Genomic DNA, 21,415 nt, shown 5'->3' with positions numbered 1-21,415 from the left:
AAAGGAAAAGAAAGGACTAAATTTGTTGCTATTTGCTCACCAATAACAGGCCTATATAAGGTATAACTCTACGTTGTTTGGGAAACTGTTGTATTAGGCACAATTCCATAAGACAAAAGAGACTCAAAGTGCAGTGGTTCAGAGGGCAAGGATTTCAGGGAAGGTGGTCCCAAAATGACTAGAGTGTTTACCTGGAACACTTGCTTACACTTCATTAGTAACACATAATTACAGATATTTTCTAAGGTCTTAGACTGGAGGACGTTTATTATTTCACAGCTAAGCAAGCTTTAACTATCTGTCAATTTTCATGTTTCTAAGCACTTTCAGCATCTTTTGCCTACAATTAAACAAAGTTACAAATAGGGATCTTGGGGTTTGGATTTTACACCTTTTATGGGTGACACCTCATAAAAGACACAATAACTGCACTCTCAAGAAGCCCCATTGCTAAGGGCAGGAATTAGAGAGAGAGAAGGACTGAAGACCATTATTACTGTTTTAAAGTACAAAACCAAAGAAATAAAAACTTCTAGCTATTTTTCAACTGCTCTTATGTCTATTAAAAACACCATTAAGAATCAAGTCCAATCTATGACTGCTCTGACAAATGGAGTTCGATGATACTGTGTACACGGCAGTGCTACTGTAATTATAGAAAGGTTCTTCATGCTAACATTTAACCAAGAATTATGATCAGATCTGTCCACAGTGACTATGAATCTATCCCCAGTATCAGAGAAGGAGGAAACATTGCAATCATTCTCATCCGATCTCATCTGACACAGGTCACTGATTTCTATTTACTTTTCGGATGTGTATAGGAAGCTTAATGAATCAACAAATCTCATTTAAGTAATCAATTGCCTATATTGCAATATCTTTTCCAAAGTAATTCACAGGGTTAGTATGCACAGTTTTGCAGAATGAAGTTAAGATAAGAAGACAACTTTCAAAGTTTTTCAGTGATTTTGGACTTCAGCATTCTATGGGAAAAGTTTCCAGTTTGAAAAACAATGACTTGCACAGTTAGTCTAACAGGTATTTAGTATACACTGGCCTTGTCCTCCTGCTGTTTTAGAGATATTTGAAGTTTCATAAAAAATGTACATATCTATGTATATTGAGAGCTAAAAAGTCAAGACTTAAAAGAACAAATAAAGTAGGCATCATGATTATTGGTCTGAGCTCCTGGAGAGTCCATCCGTGTCAAAACCAAATTACACTGAGTACTATTTAGAGAACTGTTCTGAGTTAAGACAAGGAGAGATTAATGTACCCACTAACCTTTTCTTGAAAATGGTTACTAATACAAGTATTCATTTAGGCAAAAAAGGCTACTAACACAAAGAATTTACTAAGCACTTCTGCAATATTGTAAAACCGCATAACCCATGACTAAGCCAAGAAAAATTTTCTCTACCCTTAACCTTTCAAAGGCCACAAAAAGTTTTGCTGTGAAAAACAGAGAAGAGAATATCACTGAAATAACTTATTCATACAAAAAGAATCTGATTCTGTTACCCTTAGTGTAGCTGCCCTAATTCCAGTGTGGTTCACTGAACACCACATTGTAAAAGAGATGAGTTCAAAGAGTAGACACTGATCTGGAGCCAAATCAGGAGCAGTGTTCATCTAGACCTGTCACATCTCTGCATCTACAGGAGATGGAATATTTCTTATCATCCTCCTGGTTGATGGGAAGACAACTGCAATGTGTTGCTGCAGTTCCCAACTACGAATACAAGATGTGACACCTGTCTGGACCTTTTGGAATGAGGCTGACATGTTGTTTTCTACCATGTGGTTAACAGGAATATATGAAAACACATAAAAAATATAAAATACATGGTTTAGGTTTTATAACAAAGCTGTCTTCCTCAGGCAGTTTATTAGGCCTATGAAATAAATACCACAAACCAAAAATGCATCTTATGTACCCCACGCAATTCAACACTCTTGAATAAGAAACAGTTTTAACAATACCTTATCTTTTGCTATGCTTTCTTGACACGCTGTACATTTTGGACTAGAAGAACTGAAAAGAAAACAGAAAAACTATTTTAGCTCATCTGAATTATTTTAGTGCAAAAAAATCCATTTATGAGGCACTCGGTTATGATTATTCAATATATTTTAAAATCATTAAAAGTGGACATAGTTCATTATAATAAGAAAACATGATGTTATTTCAATAAATTTGAATGCTTGAGTTTTCAGTGGACAGTATGTGGCACACCCAAAGAAATGAGGCCAGCACAATGTCTCCAGCCAACTGCGCAGTGATTTTCTTCAAGGTAGCAAAATTCATCCCCTATTTTCCAGCCTGCATCTGATCCACAACTGTCATCACTTCTCAGCCTGTGCAAACAGGTAAAATACTGTCTGTTCAATTATCCAGTCCTACAGCTGTTTCTGGCTCTGACCTGCCAGGTGTTGCCCCTAGAATCACAGAATGGATTGAGTTGGAGAAGAACTTGAAGATTGTCTAAATTTCACTCCCCTGCCATGGGCAGGGACACTTTTCATTAGACCAGGTTGCAACGTTCCATTTTAGCTCCTTTTCCCCATGTAAAATGGGCATGGTCAGACCGATCTCCCATGTAAAGCACCGAGACGAAAAGCACTAGGTAAAAGCTGGGTGAATTCCTTCATAAAGCAAGTCATTGACAGGCTAACTAAGTTATGGCTGCCAGCAGCAGTGCAAATCAATGTAAAAGGCTGAAAAAGTTCAATTATGTTATATAATCAGTACGGTTATGTCAAATCATCTCACTGGATTCTGCTCCTTGAACTGACCGTTCTACGTCTCATCATATTTCTGAGCATCTTAACTACCTTGCAGCTTCAATATCTGTAATACTTTTCTCAAGTTAAAAAAAAAAAGGGGGAAACTAATCTACTTGAGGGCATATAGTGTTTAATACAATGTCATGCTTTCCTTGCTCTTACTGAATTCACTCAAGCATCCCACTTGCTTTTTCAAACTACTCTTGCATACTGAGCAGACATCTTTACTGCTTTATCCACACTAAATCCCAATTCCTTGTCCTCAAACAACCCTGGAGCAGAAGCTGCTAGCATATAATTAGTGTGTTTGTGTGTACAGCAGCATATCAACAGTGAATAAAAAAATTTTGCCCAATACAGAAACATAAACCTATTTTGCTTTCAGTTTTATGGCACACTTTTTATTTCCAAAAAAAAAAAAAAAAGGAAACGTAAATTTAATTTCAATAAAGGATTTGTTTGCAACAAGCACTTAAATATCGTGAAATAACTCAATGGCCTTATGCACATGTCCTTTTCAATAACAGACTGTTTGGAAAGTCAGGAAAGTAAAATCACACATATATTCTCGCTGCACTGTAATAAACACATGTGCATGTCTCACAGCAGGGAAGGAAAACTGCCCACATTATAGCAGTGCCAGAATTGTTACTGCTTAGATTGTCAAGGATCTGCTCTGTCCACCTGTGCACATCCAAGCATGGCAGCTGTTTGGGTTTTTTGCAGTCACTGTTATTAACTATGTACCAGTCTTCCAAAAATATGTATTGAGAAAAAAATAACTGCATTTCTTAAACACAAACTACACCTCATTCAACACTGGGTATCAAAAGAAAAGCTGGTGGTTTTTTTGTTTTTGTTGTTTTAAATTTGACATGCTGTAGCACAAAACCTGCAGGAGTGGATTGGTGAGCTATGGACCCTTGTATTTGCCCAGTAGAGAGACTACTCTTTCTCAAGAGACAGAGTGTCGTAATATCTTTCATACTCTTTCACCATGCTGCATGGAGTCTTGACTTAGATATCTAAGTATTAGATATCAGATTACACTATTTCCAAGTGACATATAAACCTAGTGTCACAAAAAGTAAACAAGAGACCACCAAAAATCCCGAAGTCAAATCTTCTCTCTGTTAGCAGTCCAGTATGCAACATCCGTTGAGCCAAATCTCTTCTATATTTCTGCTTTCCCAGTAGTAAATGAAAATATTATTCACTGCTTATTTAACCCAGGAGATTAAAGTTTCCAGAATGGCCTCTAAACATTACACCAAGTTTTGAAATCACACTGATGAATACATTCAGTACCAATGCATCAAAAGTTCAGAGGCAAAGAAATACACTTCTACTAATGCACAAATACTTCTTAAAAGCTAGATACTTGTTGAATGATTGCACTTTTACCTAGACTGGGAAAGACTGCACCTCTCAGCATTCATTTCTACATCATCCACTCACCCACTTTGCACTCTGGCCCAAGAATCTCAGTAATAGAGAAGCCAGTCTTTCTGACCCCCCTGCAATCCACAAAACACACAAGTCCCAGGACAAACAGCTGGAGGGGTTACAGGGGAACTGCTCCACAAGCAGTTACATTTGTCCAAGGGGTCCCACCACCCAACTCTAAGGTTGGGTCCACAGCCATGTTAGGTTTCATCACTAAGGAATCTCTGCAAGCTCACTTCTCCACAAAGACACAATTTACTACGTGTATTCAACACCAAACTAAACATGTTAGAAGTCTTGTGAAATAGCCACTCTGTTTAGCCTCCTCAGAGAATGAAATTCTTACCTAACACATCCTACGCAGGATTAAACCACTTTAACAACTCTTTCAACAATATTGATGGAAAGCTTAGCTGTCTTATCCTAACCCAGAGTAGAGCACAAATGTTTGCACCAGCACACGGATAACAAATAATCAAGCAAGCAACAGTGGAAGGCTGCTTTGAGCAGCCTATGTTAGCTTAACATATTCCCAAAGCCACAATGGTGTTCACACTAATTTCAGTAGTTCACAACGTTTAAGGGTATCAACATGTCCCATCACTACAAAAAACATACCTCAGCAAGGTATTCATGCAGGTTTCACAGAATCTGTGTCCGCATTCAGTCTGTTTAGGATTGCATAAGATGAGGCGACATTTTTCACATTTATACTTATCTTCCACGGCATTTACGAATTTCTCTTTGTAGCCACCTTGCTCTGGAACATAAATCGATGCTGAAGGACTGCGGTCAGGATTGGCTCTTTGTTGTACCATTTCTACAGATAAAGGGGGTTCTGACTTCTTACTGGTGTCCATGCTCTAAGATAGTTTCTGTGAATCAAAAGTGAGAAAAACTGAGAAATGAAGACCTCTTTTGCCATTTAAATAAAACAAACAGTATCTGAGAGACTACATAAAAACAGAAAGCATCAGGAACAGATACATGTCCACACATCATGTGAGCATAATACATACATAACTGCCTAAATATATTCAGCATAGCAAATCTGTGAAATACTCCACGTGTTTCAAGGGCTCTAGAAGGTAAAGAATTAAAATCTGTTCCTGAAAGCAAAGTGTTCATTAATTATGGGCATCACTCTAGGAACAAATAAGGGATTCTTCCATATCTTCTTCTCTCTCTCTGTAAAGTATTGCTTAAGACTGAAGTTTTATCATGAGAGGAAGCAGCAAGGGGTGTGGTGAAGAAGGTGCACTGGCACAGGACCACACGTAATACTGTTCAAATGCTACTGCAAACACACACAGCCACCAGTGTCCTATACAGGCTCCACTGACAACTCTTCCTGTCTGTCCCACGCAATAGCAAAGTGTAACACACGCTGCTTTTAAGTCTGTTTTAGAACAATACAACAGGCTTTTACTTATTAGACACGTTCCCACCTTTTCATCGTACATCCTCACATGAAGAGAACAAGCCACCAAAGCCTAACTGACAGCAGAGAAAGGCGTACATAACATGGCAATTTGATTAATTCACCAGGACTAAGCACAGTTGACAGGTAGCTGAGAAAATAATTAATCCAGTTGAAGAGTGAATTACAGTACCTACTATCTTGGACGATGTTTTGTCTAGGTCAGCATGCAAAGCATTAGTGGAGCAACAGAGGAATAATACCACAGATTAAGTTTTAAAATGTGTTTTCAATAACTTCCTAGCCGATCTTATAATCAAACAAGCGCAAGTGCTCTTAAGTAAACCTCAGAATATGGAGGAGAAAGCAGTTGGAGGATACAACACCAATTTACATATGAGAAAGGCAAACTTCAATTCTCCCTCCACGTTAACTGATATTTGTGATATAAACCTATTCCACTACTCTACAGTTGCCTCAACTACCATAGTTATAATTCAACTTTAAGAAGCAGAATGGAGACAAGTCCCAGTTCACTTCTCAATTACAAAAGTATATTCACCAATACCACAAAGGGAGTCAAATGTCTCACATTCCAAATACACAAACTCTTTTGTACACAGTTTTTCTGATCTCTTATCTTCCCCTGCTAAGCCCAAAACAATGCACTTGTAACAAAATCTATTTTCCTGTAGATCATTTCTGCATCAGTGCAGAATGCAACTTTTGGTACAGAATTCTCCATGCACACCAAACAGACAAGGAAGTTTCTTTGATTTCTCATGCTGATTGTTATTTACAGAAACAAAAGACAAAATCACTGTGACTCATTGCTGAGACCACTGCATGTTTTTACAACACCAGCTGAGCAAGGGTAGAGGTGTTGAGCGAAGATTTCTCACTTTACTGCCCCCTAACCCAGAGGAAAGCCTCTCTGTATGTCCATCAAACAGAGAGAGCCCAAGGAAACCATCCTCATAACTCAGCACATAGATCCAATGATTGGGTCTTATTCAAAACCACCAAAACAATTCCCCAAACCCCTCAAAAACAGGTTCTATGTTAACTGAAAGGCAACTATAAATTCTGATTCATAATTTGAATTTATTCAGAATGTTATTCTGTTACTTGTCTGCTCTTCAGAGACTTATGTATTGACAGAACAGTATCTGAAAGAACTGAAAAGTCAGTGCTGAACTGCAAGTAAGTCACACTTCTCATTAACGAGGAAATTCAACTTATTTCAGACCAGGGAAGGAAGCAAAGCCTGAGCTAGTTTCAGCAGCAAGCATAAAAAAGCCAACAAATAATGATGACACTGAAGAGGCAACTCAAGATTGTAACCAGCACACAAGAAATGAAATTGCTGCCGAGAACACAACACAAGGACAGGGAGGTTGAGAAGTACCATGACTGAGAAAGGACAGCAGCTGACAGTAGTCTAGTTTTAGAGACTGCCCAAGGCATGACCGATGCCACTGAACATCCACGGTTGGACATGAGGGAACCCGGTCATGAGCTTAGGACCTCTGCTGAAGTTCTAAGAGAAAAGGAGATTAGAAAGGGAGGGGGGGGGAAAAAGTGCAACTCCATAAGCATCCAGACTGGTGATGGTGAAACAGAGTGGACTTACTACAGACTTGCTTCTTGTGCACGACTGTGGGAAAAGCTTCATTTGGCATTTGCAGTTTAGGAATCTGTAAAGGTTTCAGTTCCCCAATTCATAATTTGTAGATAGATACTAATGCCTCTTCCCCCCCTGCAACTGCGCCTTTTTAAAATCATATTCAAGGCCTCCACCATTCTGTCAATTCTTGAAGTCAAAAGCCAACTTCAAGCATGTTGACTGGTAAGAACAGCACATTTTACTTTCCTTAAAATGACAGAATAAAACAAGACATGGCCTGCTTCTGACCCACAAAAGAAATTGAGGAAAAAGAGGCACTAAAAGAGATGTTGACAGGAGAACTGGCCAGACAAGAGAGCACAAAGTTGCTGAACTCATAAGTCACACCACTAAATGTCTGCTTCTCCATTAAGTTTCTTCCAAACAAAAAGAAGCTAAAGAAGATGTGAAGTCTTCCAAAAGCATGATTTCTTCAAGGAAACTGAATAATTAGTCACAAGGAGGCAGGCACGGGTGACAGGAGAATATTCAACAGAGAAAGAGTACCAAATGCCAAATGAGCAGCAGGTGAGAGTTTCACAGAGACACGAAACTGCTCGGGGCTGGACTGTCAGCTGTCAAGAGAGATTTCATACCAAAATAAACTGCACAGGGCTCCACAGGACTGCACTTTTGGAATTGACTTATTGGATATCTTGTCACAGAAAACCACCAGAAAGCACACTGACAAATAAAATGTACTATGCAATATGCCTAACAGTCAGATTTGTCTGCCTTGGGTTTTATATTTATTTTATGAATAAAAGTCTGTCAAATCAGAAAAGCTAAACAAGCGCAGCACCAGAGCAGCCAGCCTGGTAAAGAATGCTCTTCCACAATACCCTGAATGCCAGGATTTTCTTATGCAGCAAAACTAGGAAGCCATTCATTAAGTACTTTCATAAAATACAACAGAGAACTGGGCTTAAAAGAACATCTGAACCTTATTACAGTGAAAGACCTGCATTTACAAGGGGGTGGGGAGAAGTGATGCCTATCAAACTGCACACAGGTATTTGTATGCACAGAGCTATGCCCTTATGCATATGAGTTAAGTGCTCTTACACCTGTATGTGGGATCAGTGGTAAACACAAGCTTAGATGGTACAAACAGTTCAGCTGCCACCCTTTGGCAAACAGCTTTCTGTTATGGTTTCCATACCACTGCAGGGTATCATCTGCAATGGCTTCTTTTCCTTTTCAGGAACCTTTAACAGCAGGACTCAGATTATACCCTGATAATCATGTTTTAAACTGCCAACAAGAAGCAATTTTGAAGTCACACCTCAGTAAGACACTGTGCACTTAGGCAGTGAAGATAACAAACTTCCAGGGAGCAGGGAGAGGAGCCTGGCTAGAACACTCAAGATAGGCCAGTTCTAGTGAGGGCCTCTGATTCCTAAAGGCATGGCAAGCTGCCATCAATCCAAGGACTCCAGTTCTTATTCAGCAAGCTAAATCTTAATGCCTAATTAATCACTAGCTATTTCTTATGCTCCAGTTTCTTATCCCTGGGAAAAATCATCACAATGGAAGAATGTGACTTTTAGATGTCTTTTTAAACTGTTAAGTCTTGGACAATCACTCTTCAGGACAGATAAGCACATAAAAAGAGGCACAGTCACCAAAGGCTGATTCTGTCTACTGTTGATTACATTCTTCCAGCCCCCTCTCCTGCAGCCAGCATATGCCAGTATGAGAGTAACAGAAATAGATTGTTCTGGCCATCAGATGTGTGACACTGCTTGCTCCAGTCTGTCAGGTCTCACCAAGCTCCAATTTGGTCAATACAAGTGGTATTCAAGCAACTGAGGCTGGACCTCAGTTAATATTTCAGGTTGTGTATACTGCAATAAAAGTTTGAACAATTTGTTGGTGCTTAACTCATACTAACATTAGTACAGAGGGTTAGAAACTGGAAGCAAAAGTGAGTTTACTGACAAAGATATTCCAGGATTTAGAAAGCACGGGGGTTCCCAAACAAAAGGCATTTTGCTCTTTCCTTGTTTAAGCAAGGATGTTGTTCTCGCTGCGGAGAGGGCAAACATCCTAGAAATCTGCATGAGTATTCTGTATTACCACCTACATTTACAATTTGCTCTTTGGGAATAAAACCAATTTGTGACATAGAAATACAATACAGTTTCCATAAAAATTCAAAATAAATTTGCATCTTAACAGAAAAAAAATTACCTCTCATTTAATCTAAAACACCCAAAAAAATTTGATTGCAACAGGTACCATGGGATTTGGCACCTAGCAAGCTCTGCATGGAGACAGTTTCAGCATATCGACAACAATAAGCTTCTGCCAAAGTTTTGAAATTCAAAAAGGGCAAAAAGCTATTAGAAATAAATGTTTTCATTACAGTACCTTAGAAGAGGATAATGGATGATACAATTTAATTTGGTTATTACTGTAGGACAGCAAAGCTTTTTTGATCAAATTACAAACTGCACTGAAAACAGAAGTTCTTCAAACAGAACAGCACTGCATGCACAATATCTAAATTAAGCTTTGAAAGAGAAACCTAAGTGGGACAGGGAGCTTAAGATCACAGCAGAAAAGTGACCAATGAGATGATTTAACCCTTCCTCTTCAAAAAATTTAGTATCTAAAAAGTGTGAAACGACACAAACTTCAGTACCTCATCCTAACTAGGTCTTTTTTTTGGTAGCCTGGGGTGTGTTTTTCCAGTCCAGCTTTTAATGAGATAAGGGCTTGTGACTGTGCTTGTGTCTCCTCCCAACCTCTCAAAAACACTTGGGAACCAACTGGACAGAGAGGTTTCGTGAAAATGCACAGCTATGTGTGGAACAGAAAGAGAAACTTAACATAGTGTCCCATTGAGCAAGAGGCTATAAAAGTGCACCTCCTCTGTGAGGTCTGTCAGTCAGCCAGCAAGTACACAGTTAGATCCAAACCCGCCAAGAACACCTGCTCCCTCCTGTCCCAGCAAACTTCATGGTCTTAGTCTCCTCCTATATCATAACGGTTGGTTTGGGTTTTTTTTGTGAGGAGGGGGGGGAGTAGGAGTAAAAAAAAAAAAAAAAACAATGTTGTAGGAAACCAGATTTCAAGAGTTTCACTGCTCTTCACAGAATTTTCTTCTGTACTCTACAGGATATCCTCAGAGAGCCAGATAACCAGGTACCTGGACTTGTACCTGACTGAAGCTCTTCAGTCTTCCCAGCTCACTTGCTTTCCATCATCAAGAATTATTGCTTCAAGTTAGCACACAGAAATCTTTATCTTAAAATTAAATTATTAAAACAATCTGAACTTTTCCTTTGTCTTATATTTCAGCATTTTATAGCTTCTAATAAATTCCTAGCACATACTTACTGAAAAGAACGTCCATCTTTCTTTCACTGTCTTTTAGACAAGTCTTCTGACTTGGTTCTGCTTCTGAGTGCAATTATAATATGCAACATATACTGTCATACCCTGATTACTTGTTAAAACAACAATGCAAGCTGAAAGCAGTATATTGGGGACAACATATTATCAATTTACTCAGTACACACATGTCATGGCAGGGAGGCTGCCACGGGAATCTCGACTCAAGACCTTCATGCTTGAGAGCTCTAAACTGCAGCGGGCCATTCTCACAACACCCACCACACCTCAGCCTGACCCTCTGGCAAAACCCCCACACTTGAGTTTTGACAAGGGCACTGAACAACTGATAAATAAAATGCAAATGGCTCAAATCACTCCACAAAAATACTTAGGCCGTGACAGAGGCAGCACTGGAGTGGCAGGTTTGAAAGCAGACAATCATCCATCAAATTTGTTTTGTGTGAGGTCAGAAGTCCTGGCACTTTCACTCCTCTTGTTTGTACAGGGGAACTACTGATTTATTTATTTTTATCTCCGTGCATTTTTCATGCTTGAAGTTCTATTCACTATTTCTGTAGAGCATAGATAGGACCAACTAACCAGAGGTTTAGGTATTTCCAGCATATGCTTTAAGAGAATATTGTGAGAGGGGGTAGGGAAGGACAGGGAAGGGTTGCTAGTCATCAACACTAATAAAACTTTACACAGTAAACAATATGAGACCACTCCTCACCTTCTTTCATATATATAAATTCAAATACTAAGTCTAATTCCTGTACAGAAATAAAAGCAGCATTGATATTTAAAACTTATTTTTTCTTGTGTTAAAATAAATTGGGTATTTTGACTACTTTAAACTTTGCCCAATGATTTCCTAAGACCTTGAGATCATTCACATAATAGAACAGATGAAGATCAACAGGAAAAAAAACAGTGCTTGGCTATAAGCAGATAGGACAAACATTTGAAAACACACAGAAGACACACACTTAGTATTCTCCACACAAGAAGCTTCTGCCATTTGCAAGCTCTCCAAAGCCACTTATCAGGGCAGTATCCCAGCTGCTGAGGTTGGAAGGTAGCTCGGGAGGTCATCGAGCCCAACCTCCTGTTCAGAGCAAGGCCAGCTTCAAAGTCAAATCAGGTTGTTCACAGCTGAGTTTTCAAACACTAACAGGGTAGGATACTGCAACCTCTTCAAGCACTTAACTCTGTGAGAAATTTTATTGTAGCAGTTATGGTGTGATATTCCCAGGCAGGAAAAAGGCCTATTCTGATACATGAACTGCTATGTTCTCAAGCAACTAAACCAGATTTCACCACAATCTCCAAGGGCTCTAAGACTGTAGAAGTTACTGAACTAAATACAAAACTGTTTTTGGCTTGGAAGGTACAAGCTGTTCCTTCTTTTCCTATCTGACCTAGAAATCGGAAGTATAATCAGAAGATGCTATCTTGATATTCTGGCAAAGGAACAACCGTGCCTGTCACTTGAATCACAAACGTGTATTTCCCATGCTCTAGTTTGCAAGATGACTCAAGAGATGAAAAGGAGTGGTAAGCTACATCTTATGTTGTTTTATTATCTTATCACTTTCCTTGACTCTATTTCTTTCAATAACAAGTCCACACGTTCATGTGAAGTGTCTTATAGGATTAAACAAAATAGCATGCCAGTACAAGGGGACTCAAGTCCAGCAAGTCTGCTGGACTACGTTTTCATGAAAACAGTTCTAACATATGCTCCCTCTTGCTCAGTGTGACAAATTTCTAAATTCTAAATAGAGGATAGATGAGGAAAGTAATTACATCAACATTAGGAGATGAGAATAAAAATATTTATAAATAATAACATAGTATTTATATAGTTCGGAGTGCCCAAGAGCCCAGGGACTGACACTTTTAGTGTCAATATTATGTTGCATAGAATTAACATTTAGTCTAACACATACTGTACAGCATGGGAGAAAGAAAACTCCACAACTTTAAAAAGGATTAATTTTTATATATAAAAAAGACAGCAGAAAAAGTCAGTGCAACTAAGGAAAGATGGTTTTTATGTGACACTGTGTTCAGCTATTACTTTTTTGAAAGTTAACAGCATTCCTTTGAATCATGACAAATTGGTTGGACAAACAAGTTTAAGATTCAGCCTGAGGCAGTATGAAAAACAAAGTGTTTGTATTTTGACTTATGCTTGCTATCTACAGCTCTCAGTAATTACTTTGTAATCTCAGTGGGCTACCAAAATACAGTATAACATCATTTAAAGTGCAAGAAATCAAAAACATCTTTTAGAAATCAAAAGACCTCTTAAGCTTTGAAAGCCTGGGTCACAAGATAACACGTAAGAGAAATGCTGTCCAAGCTCACTGCGAGTATTCTTCTGCATTCTGAATTCCAATTCAGGTTCTCTTTTCTCTCCTGAACCCACAGACAAGGCTATTGCATTTCACCTATGAAGTTAACCCCCAGTTGGGATCTGTATTTCTACACAAGGCTTTTAGTAGAAGTAGATAAAGAATACAAAAGATCAAAAGATGATTAGATGATCACAGAAAAAAAGTGTACTTTAATCTCTTCCTCTGCTGTTCAGGGGACGTCCATGACTGAGATACATATGACAGTCCTATGTGGAGGAAGTGGATAAACACCATGAGTTGTTGGTTTTTTTTTTTTTTAACTTCTGGCTCTGTTTATAAAGGAAAAGTTCTATCTACCACAGAAGAAAAATATCTAGGTAAAATATTATTGGAAACAGCATGAAAATCATATTATTTGAAATTAAAGGTAGTTTCCTCTTACAAAATGGGTTTATATATGCTTTGAAGAGAAAAATAGGAAAGAAACAGCTTATATTCACATTCTGAATAGTCTGTTTTTATGGAAAGCTATTTCCATCTGTCCACATTTCCTCAACTTCTTGTTTTACAGCAAGGCTAATGCTTCCTTTGCTTTTATTGCATGGCACAGAGGTCCCTGGTTCACATGTTACAAGTGGCAGTGTTAAATCACAGACACCCAAAAGGTAAGTCACTCACTATGTTTCCCACTTCTGACTGCTATGACTGGGCAACAGTAAATTTGAACCAGCCACGACAAATCCTAACAAGAATCAACAAGGGTTAAGGCAGATGGCATGTTCAAATCATTCCAGCCCAAGCACTCAGTCCTGGAAAAAGATGTGTCATCCTCTAGTGATCCAGTCTAGTCCCCTTTTCCTCCCGAGGTGTGCCTTCAAGAAAAATCAGCTGCATGATTATCAGAAACAATTCACTCAATAAATTACAGCAACTTCAGACCCCAAAGTCTCTTTATTTCTGAAGCCGCCAAGTCAGAATCAAGAAATCCTTGCTATCTTTTAAAGTTATTTTCAACCTTTTGGGGGGTTTTTTTTGGTGTTTTTGTTTTTTTGGGGTTTTGTTTGTTTGGTTGGTTGGTTTGTTTGGGGGTTTTTTTTGTTTGTTTTTGGTTGGTTTTTTTTTAAACCAAGACCTATTGATTAATGCTACTTTTTTCCACTTTGTTAATCAGAGATCTTTAGCTTCAAATCTAACAAAATTTCAGAAGTCTATCAGAATAGCAACACATATTCTTCAAATCAGAAGTCTATCTACTCTGCTGTCTGCCAAATGCATGAAGAATACTTTCTGCATTGCCAGTTCCCAACAGAGTGCATCTGTGCTGTCTCTTAATGAATCCAGCCTTGAAATCTCAGCAGAAGTACTACCTGTCTTAAAATTTTTTACCTCATCTTCTAAAATTATTAGATGAAAGTATGTGAAGGCAAAGGTGTAGAGAGGAGCAAATAAAAAGAAAAAAAACCAAAGCACTTCAAGAGGCTTATTAAGAATAATTACAGCTAAACTACCTTCTCGAGAATCCCCACAAAATATTACTTAATTAATTTTAAAATGCAGCTCATCTTTAACAAAAATAATCCTCCCAGGAAATTCTGAACACAGAGGAGTTCAGAGGAAGCTGGTAAATGAAACAGAATGCAACTTCAAATATGGCTCCGAACTTTTTGAACTCAACACTGAAACCAAGAACTGTGGAACTAAAAAGGACCATACCAGAAAACTGAGAGCACAGCATCTCACTTCCACATGAAATTCTTTCAACTCTAACCAAAGTAAGATTTCTAATCCTACATCCAAAGCTAAAAAAAAAAAATCTATCCTGTCTTCTATGGAAGTTAACTCACCCACATAAAACGTTTCCTGCTCTTCCATTTTATCCCATTGACTACAGCATACTATGAACACAGGTATGAAAGATATACTTTTTCACACTGCCCTAAATATTAATCAAACTCTAGAAATTAACAACAGCAAGTGACATTGTCAGAATATTTTATTTAACACTGAACTGCCTGGAAGACACTCATTCATGCACAACCTCTCACTAATCTTAAGTGAAATTTGTAAATGGAATCTGGAAGAAAGAAAACAAAACCACAGAAAAAAAAATTTAAAAGAACCCCCAAACCTCTAGACCACTTGTGCTAGTATTTCTAGTTATACTAAAGTGCATTTAAATTTCTACATCTCTAGTAAAAATGTGTTACTGAAGTTGAGTTTTCAGGAAGAAAAAAAACAAGGTTGAGAAAGTCATAGACCCTTTATCCAGATTTGTCATAGCATTCATAACCAGAACTTCATGTTCACTGCTATCTAAAGCATTTCTCACCTTTATTGAGGTGTTAATTTTTCAAAAGGGAAGATTTAGATTCCAAAAACATGTTTCCCAGCAATGTACTACTTCCTCTTGTAGTAAACACAGACTTTGGGAATGTGCTACTGAAAGCCAAGTCTATGTTAGACACAAGTGCCTTCTGGTGTATGACAGTATTCATTTTTCCAGCTGTAAGGTCTCATTAAAAGCTTCTTTTACCTGGAATCTCCTTGCAATTTCCTAGTTCCTGTCCCAGTTTCTCTTAGTTTCTCTCTTCTTTGTGATTACTTTCCCAGAGAGCAAACTACTTTATTATTTTTTTGCCAACCTTAAATCTTTTATCTGATGCCTGCAGGTTTATATCAACTGCTGATCTGGAAGTTTCAGATCAATTGATACCGTTGACATCTTGAGAACAAACCATCTCTACAGCACTGGTTCAGACTGGATACTACTAAGGTTTAAAAAAAAAAACAGGTCCCTTTGAAGGTTTCCATTGCACTGGCTTAAGAGAATTAACAAAAATCTATGACAATGTTATCCTTTACAATATACTTAATGTGAAGATTTTAAGAGTAACTTGTGCATTTTTCTCACTGAATTTCACATCACCACCCAAAAACCAGTGCTTATCACTGTTACACAGCCAAAAGAAGTTTAACAGAAGTGGTAGCAACCTTTCCAAGAAACTTCTGGTAGAACTGTACAGTATTGCTGCTGCTTCAGAGACATGTTAAAACTGGTGCTTTCCACACCATCCACAAGGCTTAAAGAGATTTGTGTCTTCAGATTTGGAATATGAAGTTGACACTTCTAGCTGAAGATTCTTTTTGCATGCTTAATGCCTGAGGGCTTCTCTAGTTAATATTAATGAAATCATGTTCACCTCTACCAAATAAATTCTGAATACAGCAATTTTGTTCAATGTATTAATGGCAATCTAACATTTAAACATGCATTTTTATTTTTGAAAATTCAAACCTGAAAGCCTCCCGGTGTTACACTAGACACTAAATGGGAATAGTCAGAGATTCCTTGGAGGATTTACACTCATAAAGACTATCTGCCTGCATTATAAAGATTCACATAGGCACAGTCTAGATATACAGAATGCAAAGAATAATTTCCAACTGGAGCAAATGCCAGATTTAAAAGTATGCAGAAGATGCTCACTGTTAGAGCAAGGGGCTTAAGTTCTAAGATTAGAGCTTATAGGATGTTGCACTGCTAATGACATTTCAGAGGAGATAGTGCTGATTCCCCACTTTTTGTAAATAACTTGTATCTAGGCAATGAAGCTTCCAATATTACAGCAGCAGTTTGGATTTCTTTTCCCCCCAAATTCCACTGAACGGCTACATGATTTTATGACTTCACCACTTCATTTCCCCTTAAACTGTAAAATAAGCAAAGTATTGCTTACCTTTTATAGCATCTCTGGCCTGAAGTGTTCTACATCAGTAGGAAGTATTATTTTTAGACTCTTCTAGTGAGATAAATCCTCCTAGAAGTCTGGATAAGAAGAAATCACCTGCCCACCCTTCTTAGTTTTGTAAGAGATTTTTTTCATGATGTTCTCCAACTAAACTGAACCTTCTAATGCTTTATGATCTTATGAAGCAATTTCAGGATCCTAAAACACTAGGCATAATATTATAGACAAAGAGCTAGAGAGGTCAAGACACCTGTATCTCTCTCTATAAGGAGAACTACCACCTTAACATTGTAAATGCTTTTCTGAAGAATCCTTTCTTCTGCCTGTTTCATGCTGTTTTGGAAGTTCTTCTACTGCTGCCTTTAGAAAATCCCCAAAAAGTGTCAAATTTAATCCAATTCAGAACATATAAATGCACTTTCTACATAAAGTCCCAAAATACATCTAAAATGCTGCAACGTGGATCCATGAAGCCAGACACAAACCAGTTCCTGGGTTTCTTTTCCATCATTATACAGCAGCTACAACACATTAGTGGAGAGGCAAGAGGAAGAAAAAGGGGAAAAAATGTAGCTCCAAAGCATCTGTTAAGGCTGATTCCCATTTCCTCTATACATCTGCTGGCCTTACAAGCAATTATTTTGAGGCCAAGAGCAGAAAATTCTTACTGTTATCACAGATCAGTGAGTTCTGCAGGTTAATCATACAGTGTCAAAACTTGGGTTTTGGTTCATTTTGTTCTTTTTTAACAATTTTCCACTATTCAGGACAGTTATTCAGGGGGAAAAAATGATTAAATAAGGTATATTGTAAACTCACACTGCATTTTTTTCTTCATATAGTTTCAGTAATTTATTCTCCTGGGTATTGACTGCACCAGAGTTATACTTATGTGCTGACAGCTGTGCTGGCAATGGCTGTGATTGGTAAAAGTGAAGGCTATTCCATTTTGGAACAAGGATATGTTATCAATCCCAACAGCTTCTGTGCCTCACTGAAGTAAGGGATCTCATTAGCGTGCTTACAGAAGATAGAGGGCCAACAACAGATGTAATTAAGGCAAATCCACAGTATATTAAGTTCAGCTGAAAGAGGACAAGAAAATTTTAAATCTCTATTGATATGTCATCATCCGGTTTTTTAAAACAATTTCCAGATATAAGCCGGATATAATAAGCACATAAGTGTTCACCTCTTAATACAACTTTGGTACTCATATGCTATCCTTTATATTGCCCCTTTTTTTCTCTCATCTGCTGAGTTTTGATCAATAGTTTCAATCAAGCCCTTCACTACCACAGTCAAGTTTCACCTTGATGCACAACACAAAAATTAACAACACAGATTTTCAGAATATATACTCCTGGTATCTATCTTTTATCATAGGAGCAGTGAAATGCTGAGTGGATTGCACACAAAAATTCAGAACAAAGTCATCAAAATAAATGCTCATCCTCATAAAGGGTTGTATTACATTTTTGATGTAAAGAGGAAATATTATGTGTATGACCAGACGATGAATTAAAAACAAAGCAAAATGGAGATTTTCAGTAAACTTTGAGATGGCAGGTAAGCAGAAAAATATTTTGCTTGAGTCCTAAGAACCTACTTCAAAATGCAGTAAAAAGACCGCTCAGGTAAAATGTTCTTTTCTATCCAAATGTTCATGCTTTAGGAGGAAAAAATAAATTAACAAAAAATAATCACGAACTCCTTAATAAAGGTAGCAGCAATTTGTCTCCTAACAATTAACTAGCAAGCTCATGAAATCTTGACTGAGTACAGCCCAGTTCAGCCATGTACCCAAAGAGAAGACAAAAGAAACCTATGAGAGAAAGTATATCAAACTTCTTCTTCAAAGATTATCCAATGTTATCAGAATTTTCATGTTTGACAAATCTGAGATTTTTCCCAGCCATCAAAAAACCTTACATTAAAAACAAAAGCAAGAATTTTACTGTATCACAGCCACATAAAGCAGTGGCAGTGCCAACCAAAGAACATGCCACGTATGTGAATGTGGTTTCAAGCAACCCACAAGTTACTGGCATTAGAAGATTAAAGGTGAGTGTCCAAACTAGCAGATCCCATAAAACATATGTATTTTCTTAGAATGTACTCTTTAGAAAAGGTTCACCTTAAGAACAGGTTACGAGACCATTTTCCATTCAAATATGTCATCACTATCACAGTTGCTGCCAGAATGGCATAAAGGTTGAAAACCTTGACAGTTCTTGCCCAACCTTTGTTCTTACTGCTTTTTCTAACCTCCTCACTAACTATGTGCTAACAGGTAACCTCTGTATCAGTCTGAAAATTATATGCTCCTTCTCACATAACAATTCTCCTTCACAGACAACTGAAGAGACTATAACATTAAAAGGGGAATTGTTAGCTTAAAAAAAGCTCTTGACTTCCAAAGTTTGTGCAACAGCTTTCTTGATCAAAATCTGAATACTTCTTTTCTTCCCACACTAATACTCCTCCCTTCCCCCAAATTTGGAAGACTATCTGATTGCTTACATTTCCTTCGTTTTATTTGAATCTCATTTGATCCGCAGCTTGAGGAGAAAGAAGAATAGGCTTTCTCAGTGCTCTGTTAGGGTTCTCTTTACTCATGCCAATAAGGGGAGCTTTGCTACAGTCTGCCTGGTTTCTTTCTTTGCCCTGAAGAAAGAAAAAGTTTGAGTTACATTACCTTCATTCAAAAACCCTACAACAGGCTTCTCAGCATTTGTTAAATTGGCTCTAATGAAACTGAAGAAATATCAAACTAATTCTTAATGATAAATTTAAAAAATAACCTAAGATAAATAACACAGAATATTGTATGTAACTTATCAACATGAGTTTTAAACCACTGTTTTCTTCTCTTCCACTATTGTTCATAAAGGACTTAAAAAAATCTGCATTTTAAAGGACGTGAACAAAGTAAAAAAATCACAGTTCTTTCCTGCCTTCACCCACACACAAACTTTTCCACCCAGATACAATGAACATCATTAGACTGTATAAAATCTTCAAAGCAGTGCCATTTTCTTGGAAACAGTCTGAATAAATTCCATTTGAAAACATCAACACAATTCTGGGAAAATAATTAATTGTTCTGCAGAGTGTTTCTTAAGAAAACCCACCCTATGACAATATTCCAAGAGATCATTAGAAGGAAGCAACTTGGTTTAGGAAAGCTTTTTTGATCCTGGAACTTTCACAAGCACAGAGAAAAAGAAGAAAATAGTCTGAAAGTGTAATACAAATCTTCATCAGTCTGTATCGATGTGCATTCCTAAATGTGACAGTAAAATTCAGATGTAACAAATACCACAACAATGCCCACGCCACCGAAGTCCCCACAGTCTCTCTCATATTTACATATCAAGGCCAACATTTTGTAACCACACAGCAATAACCTCACCTGGCCATTTACAGTTTATGACCACATTTTACAAGAATTTCAGTTTCTCAACTCTTGCCAAAGAAGTTTGCATCCACCTACCACAGAGTCCCACAGCGTCTGTGAACTCTGACAGATGTGAGCAGCTACTCCGTGGTGCCAGGGCAGAGGTGATGTTCCCAGGGGACCCTAAGCAGACCAGCACCAAGGGCCCAGCTCGGCAGCATGCTCCCAGCTGTCATCCTGCACAGAATGCTGTGAAGATGGGTCAGCCTCAGCAGTCACACAGAGCTGGTTATGGAAGGTCAGACAGCCACAGAAAGGCTTACCTGCCACTCAACCTGCTGGGCTTTCATTCCTGTTGCCACAGCTAAAGCATGGGAACTTTGTAACATGAGACCAAGATAAGATTTATCTAGTCAGGAGAAACGCCACAAACTTCCACATCTATAAATGAGTCATTTTTTGTGGCTCTGATTTTTTTTTTTTAATCTTAGTCACATGCTACAATTTGCCTTTGGTCCTCAGGAGGTAGAAAGGAAAGGCTACTGCTACTGAAAGTAGCAGCCACGCTATTTTCCATAATTACATTAAGTAACATGCTAACGACTGGTTACAGATTCTGGCAAAAAAAACCGCTGGCCAAGGAAAGCCCAACCTGGCTCATTCTAGAAACACAGTAGCTGGGAAAAATAGCCCAGCAGTGAGATTTATCGAAAACTACAGGAATAAGTGTTTACTCATACAAAAAGGAGATCTGCAACTGCACAACACTTTCCCCACCAGAATAGTATATAAATTACAAATCAGCCCAGAATTCCTACAGATGTCACAAACGAAGTACAAATTTCTGTACTAACCATTTATAGAGTAAAGCAGCAAGACATTGAAGTTCTAAAACTCGTAAGCTCCCATCCCGAGTTCAGACACCAATTATGTCGGCGACTCTGGTCATTATTCATTTGTATTCTTAGCTATAAATCTGAATTTAGCACAGGGAGTTTTGCACTTTCAGCCTCTCCTTTCCCTCCCAACACACCAACAACCCCTTCCAAATCACACAGAATTCAGGTGCCTCCAAAGTTTCATTCTTCCTGAACAAGTGCACTCCACAGCTGAACAGCAGCATTATGACAGTGCTATACCCTTAAAATTCTGGCATTTAAAAAATCCAAAGATATTGATAAGCCAAAGAAAGGATCAGCTTTTTAGCTCTTAAGATTAACATAAAAAGAGGAACATTCC

General features: G+C 38.0%; 1 protein-coding gene across 5 annotated transcripts in view; it reads right to left on the bottom strand.

Annotated features, from left to right (window-relative positions):
- Nucleotides 1–21,415, bottom strand: part of TRAF3 (TNF receptor associated factor 3) — a 69,249-nt gene that overhangs the window by 29,624 nt on the left and 18,210 nt on the right. For 4 of the 5 annotated variants that reach the window (XM_008919484.4, XM_018082213.3, XM_018082214.3 and 1 more), the window contains exons 2-3: nucleotides 4,855–5,111; nucleotides 1,987–2,038 (exon numbers count right to left, since the gene is read on the bottom strand). In XM_008919484.4, the coding sequence (XP_008917732.4) occupies nucleotides 1,987–2,038; nucleotides 4,855–5,096 (294 nt within the window). In that variant the 5' untranslated portion in view covers nucleotides 5,097–5,111. Of the gene's footprint in view, nucleotides 1–1,986; nucleotides 2,039–4,854; nucleotides 5,112–19,299; nucleotides 19,444–21,415 lie in introns of all 5 variants that reach the window. The other variant, XM_018082211.3, reaches the window with a different exon arrangement.

Source organism: Manacus vitellinus, unplaced genomic scaffold, assembly GCF_001715985.3.
Source record: "Manacus vitellinus isolate BGI_N305 unplaced genomic scaffold, ASM171598v3 scaffold_6_pilon, whole genome shotgun sequence".
In the NCBI taxonomy this organism is placed as follows: domain Eukaryota; kingdom Metazoa; phylum Chordata; class Aves; order Passeriformes; family Pipridae; genus Manacus; species Manacus vitellinus.
The sequence above is the reverse complement of the archived record's forward strand: the minus strand, read 5'-3'. Positions and strand labels throughout refer to the sequence as shown.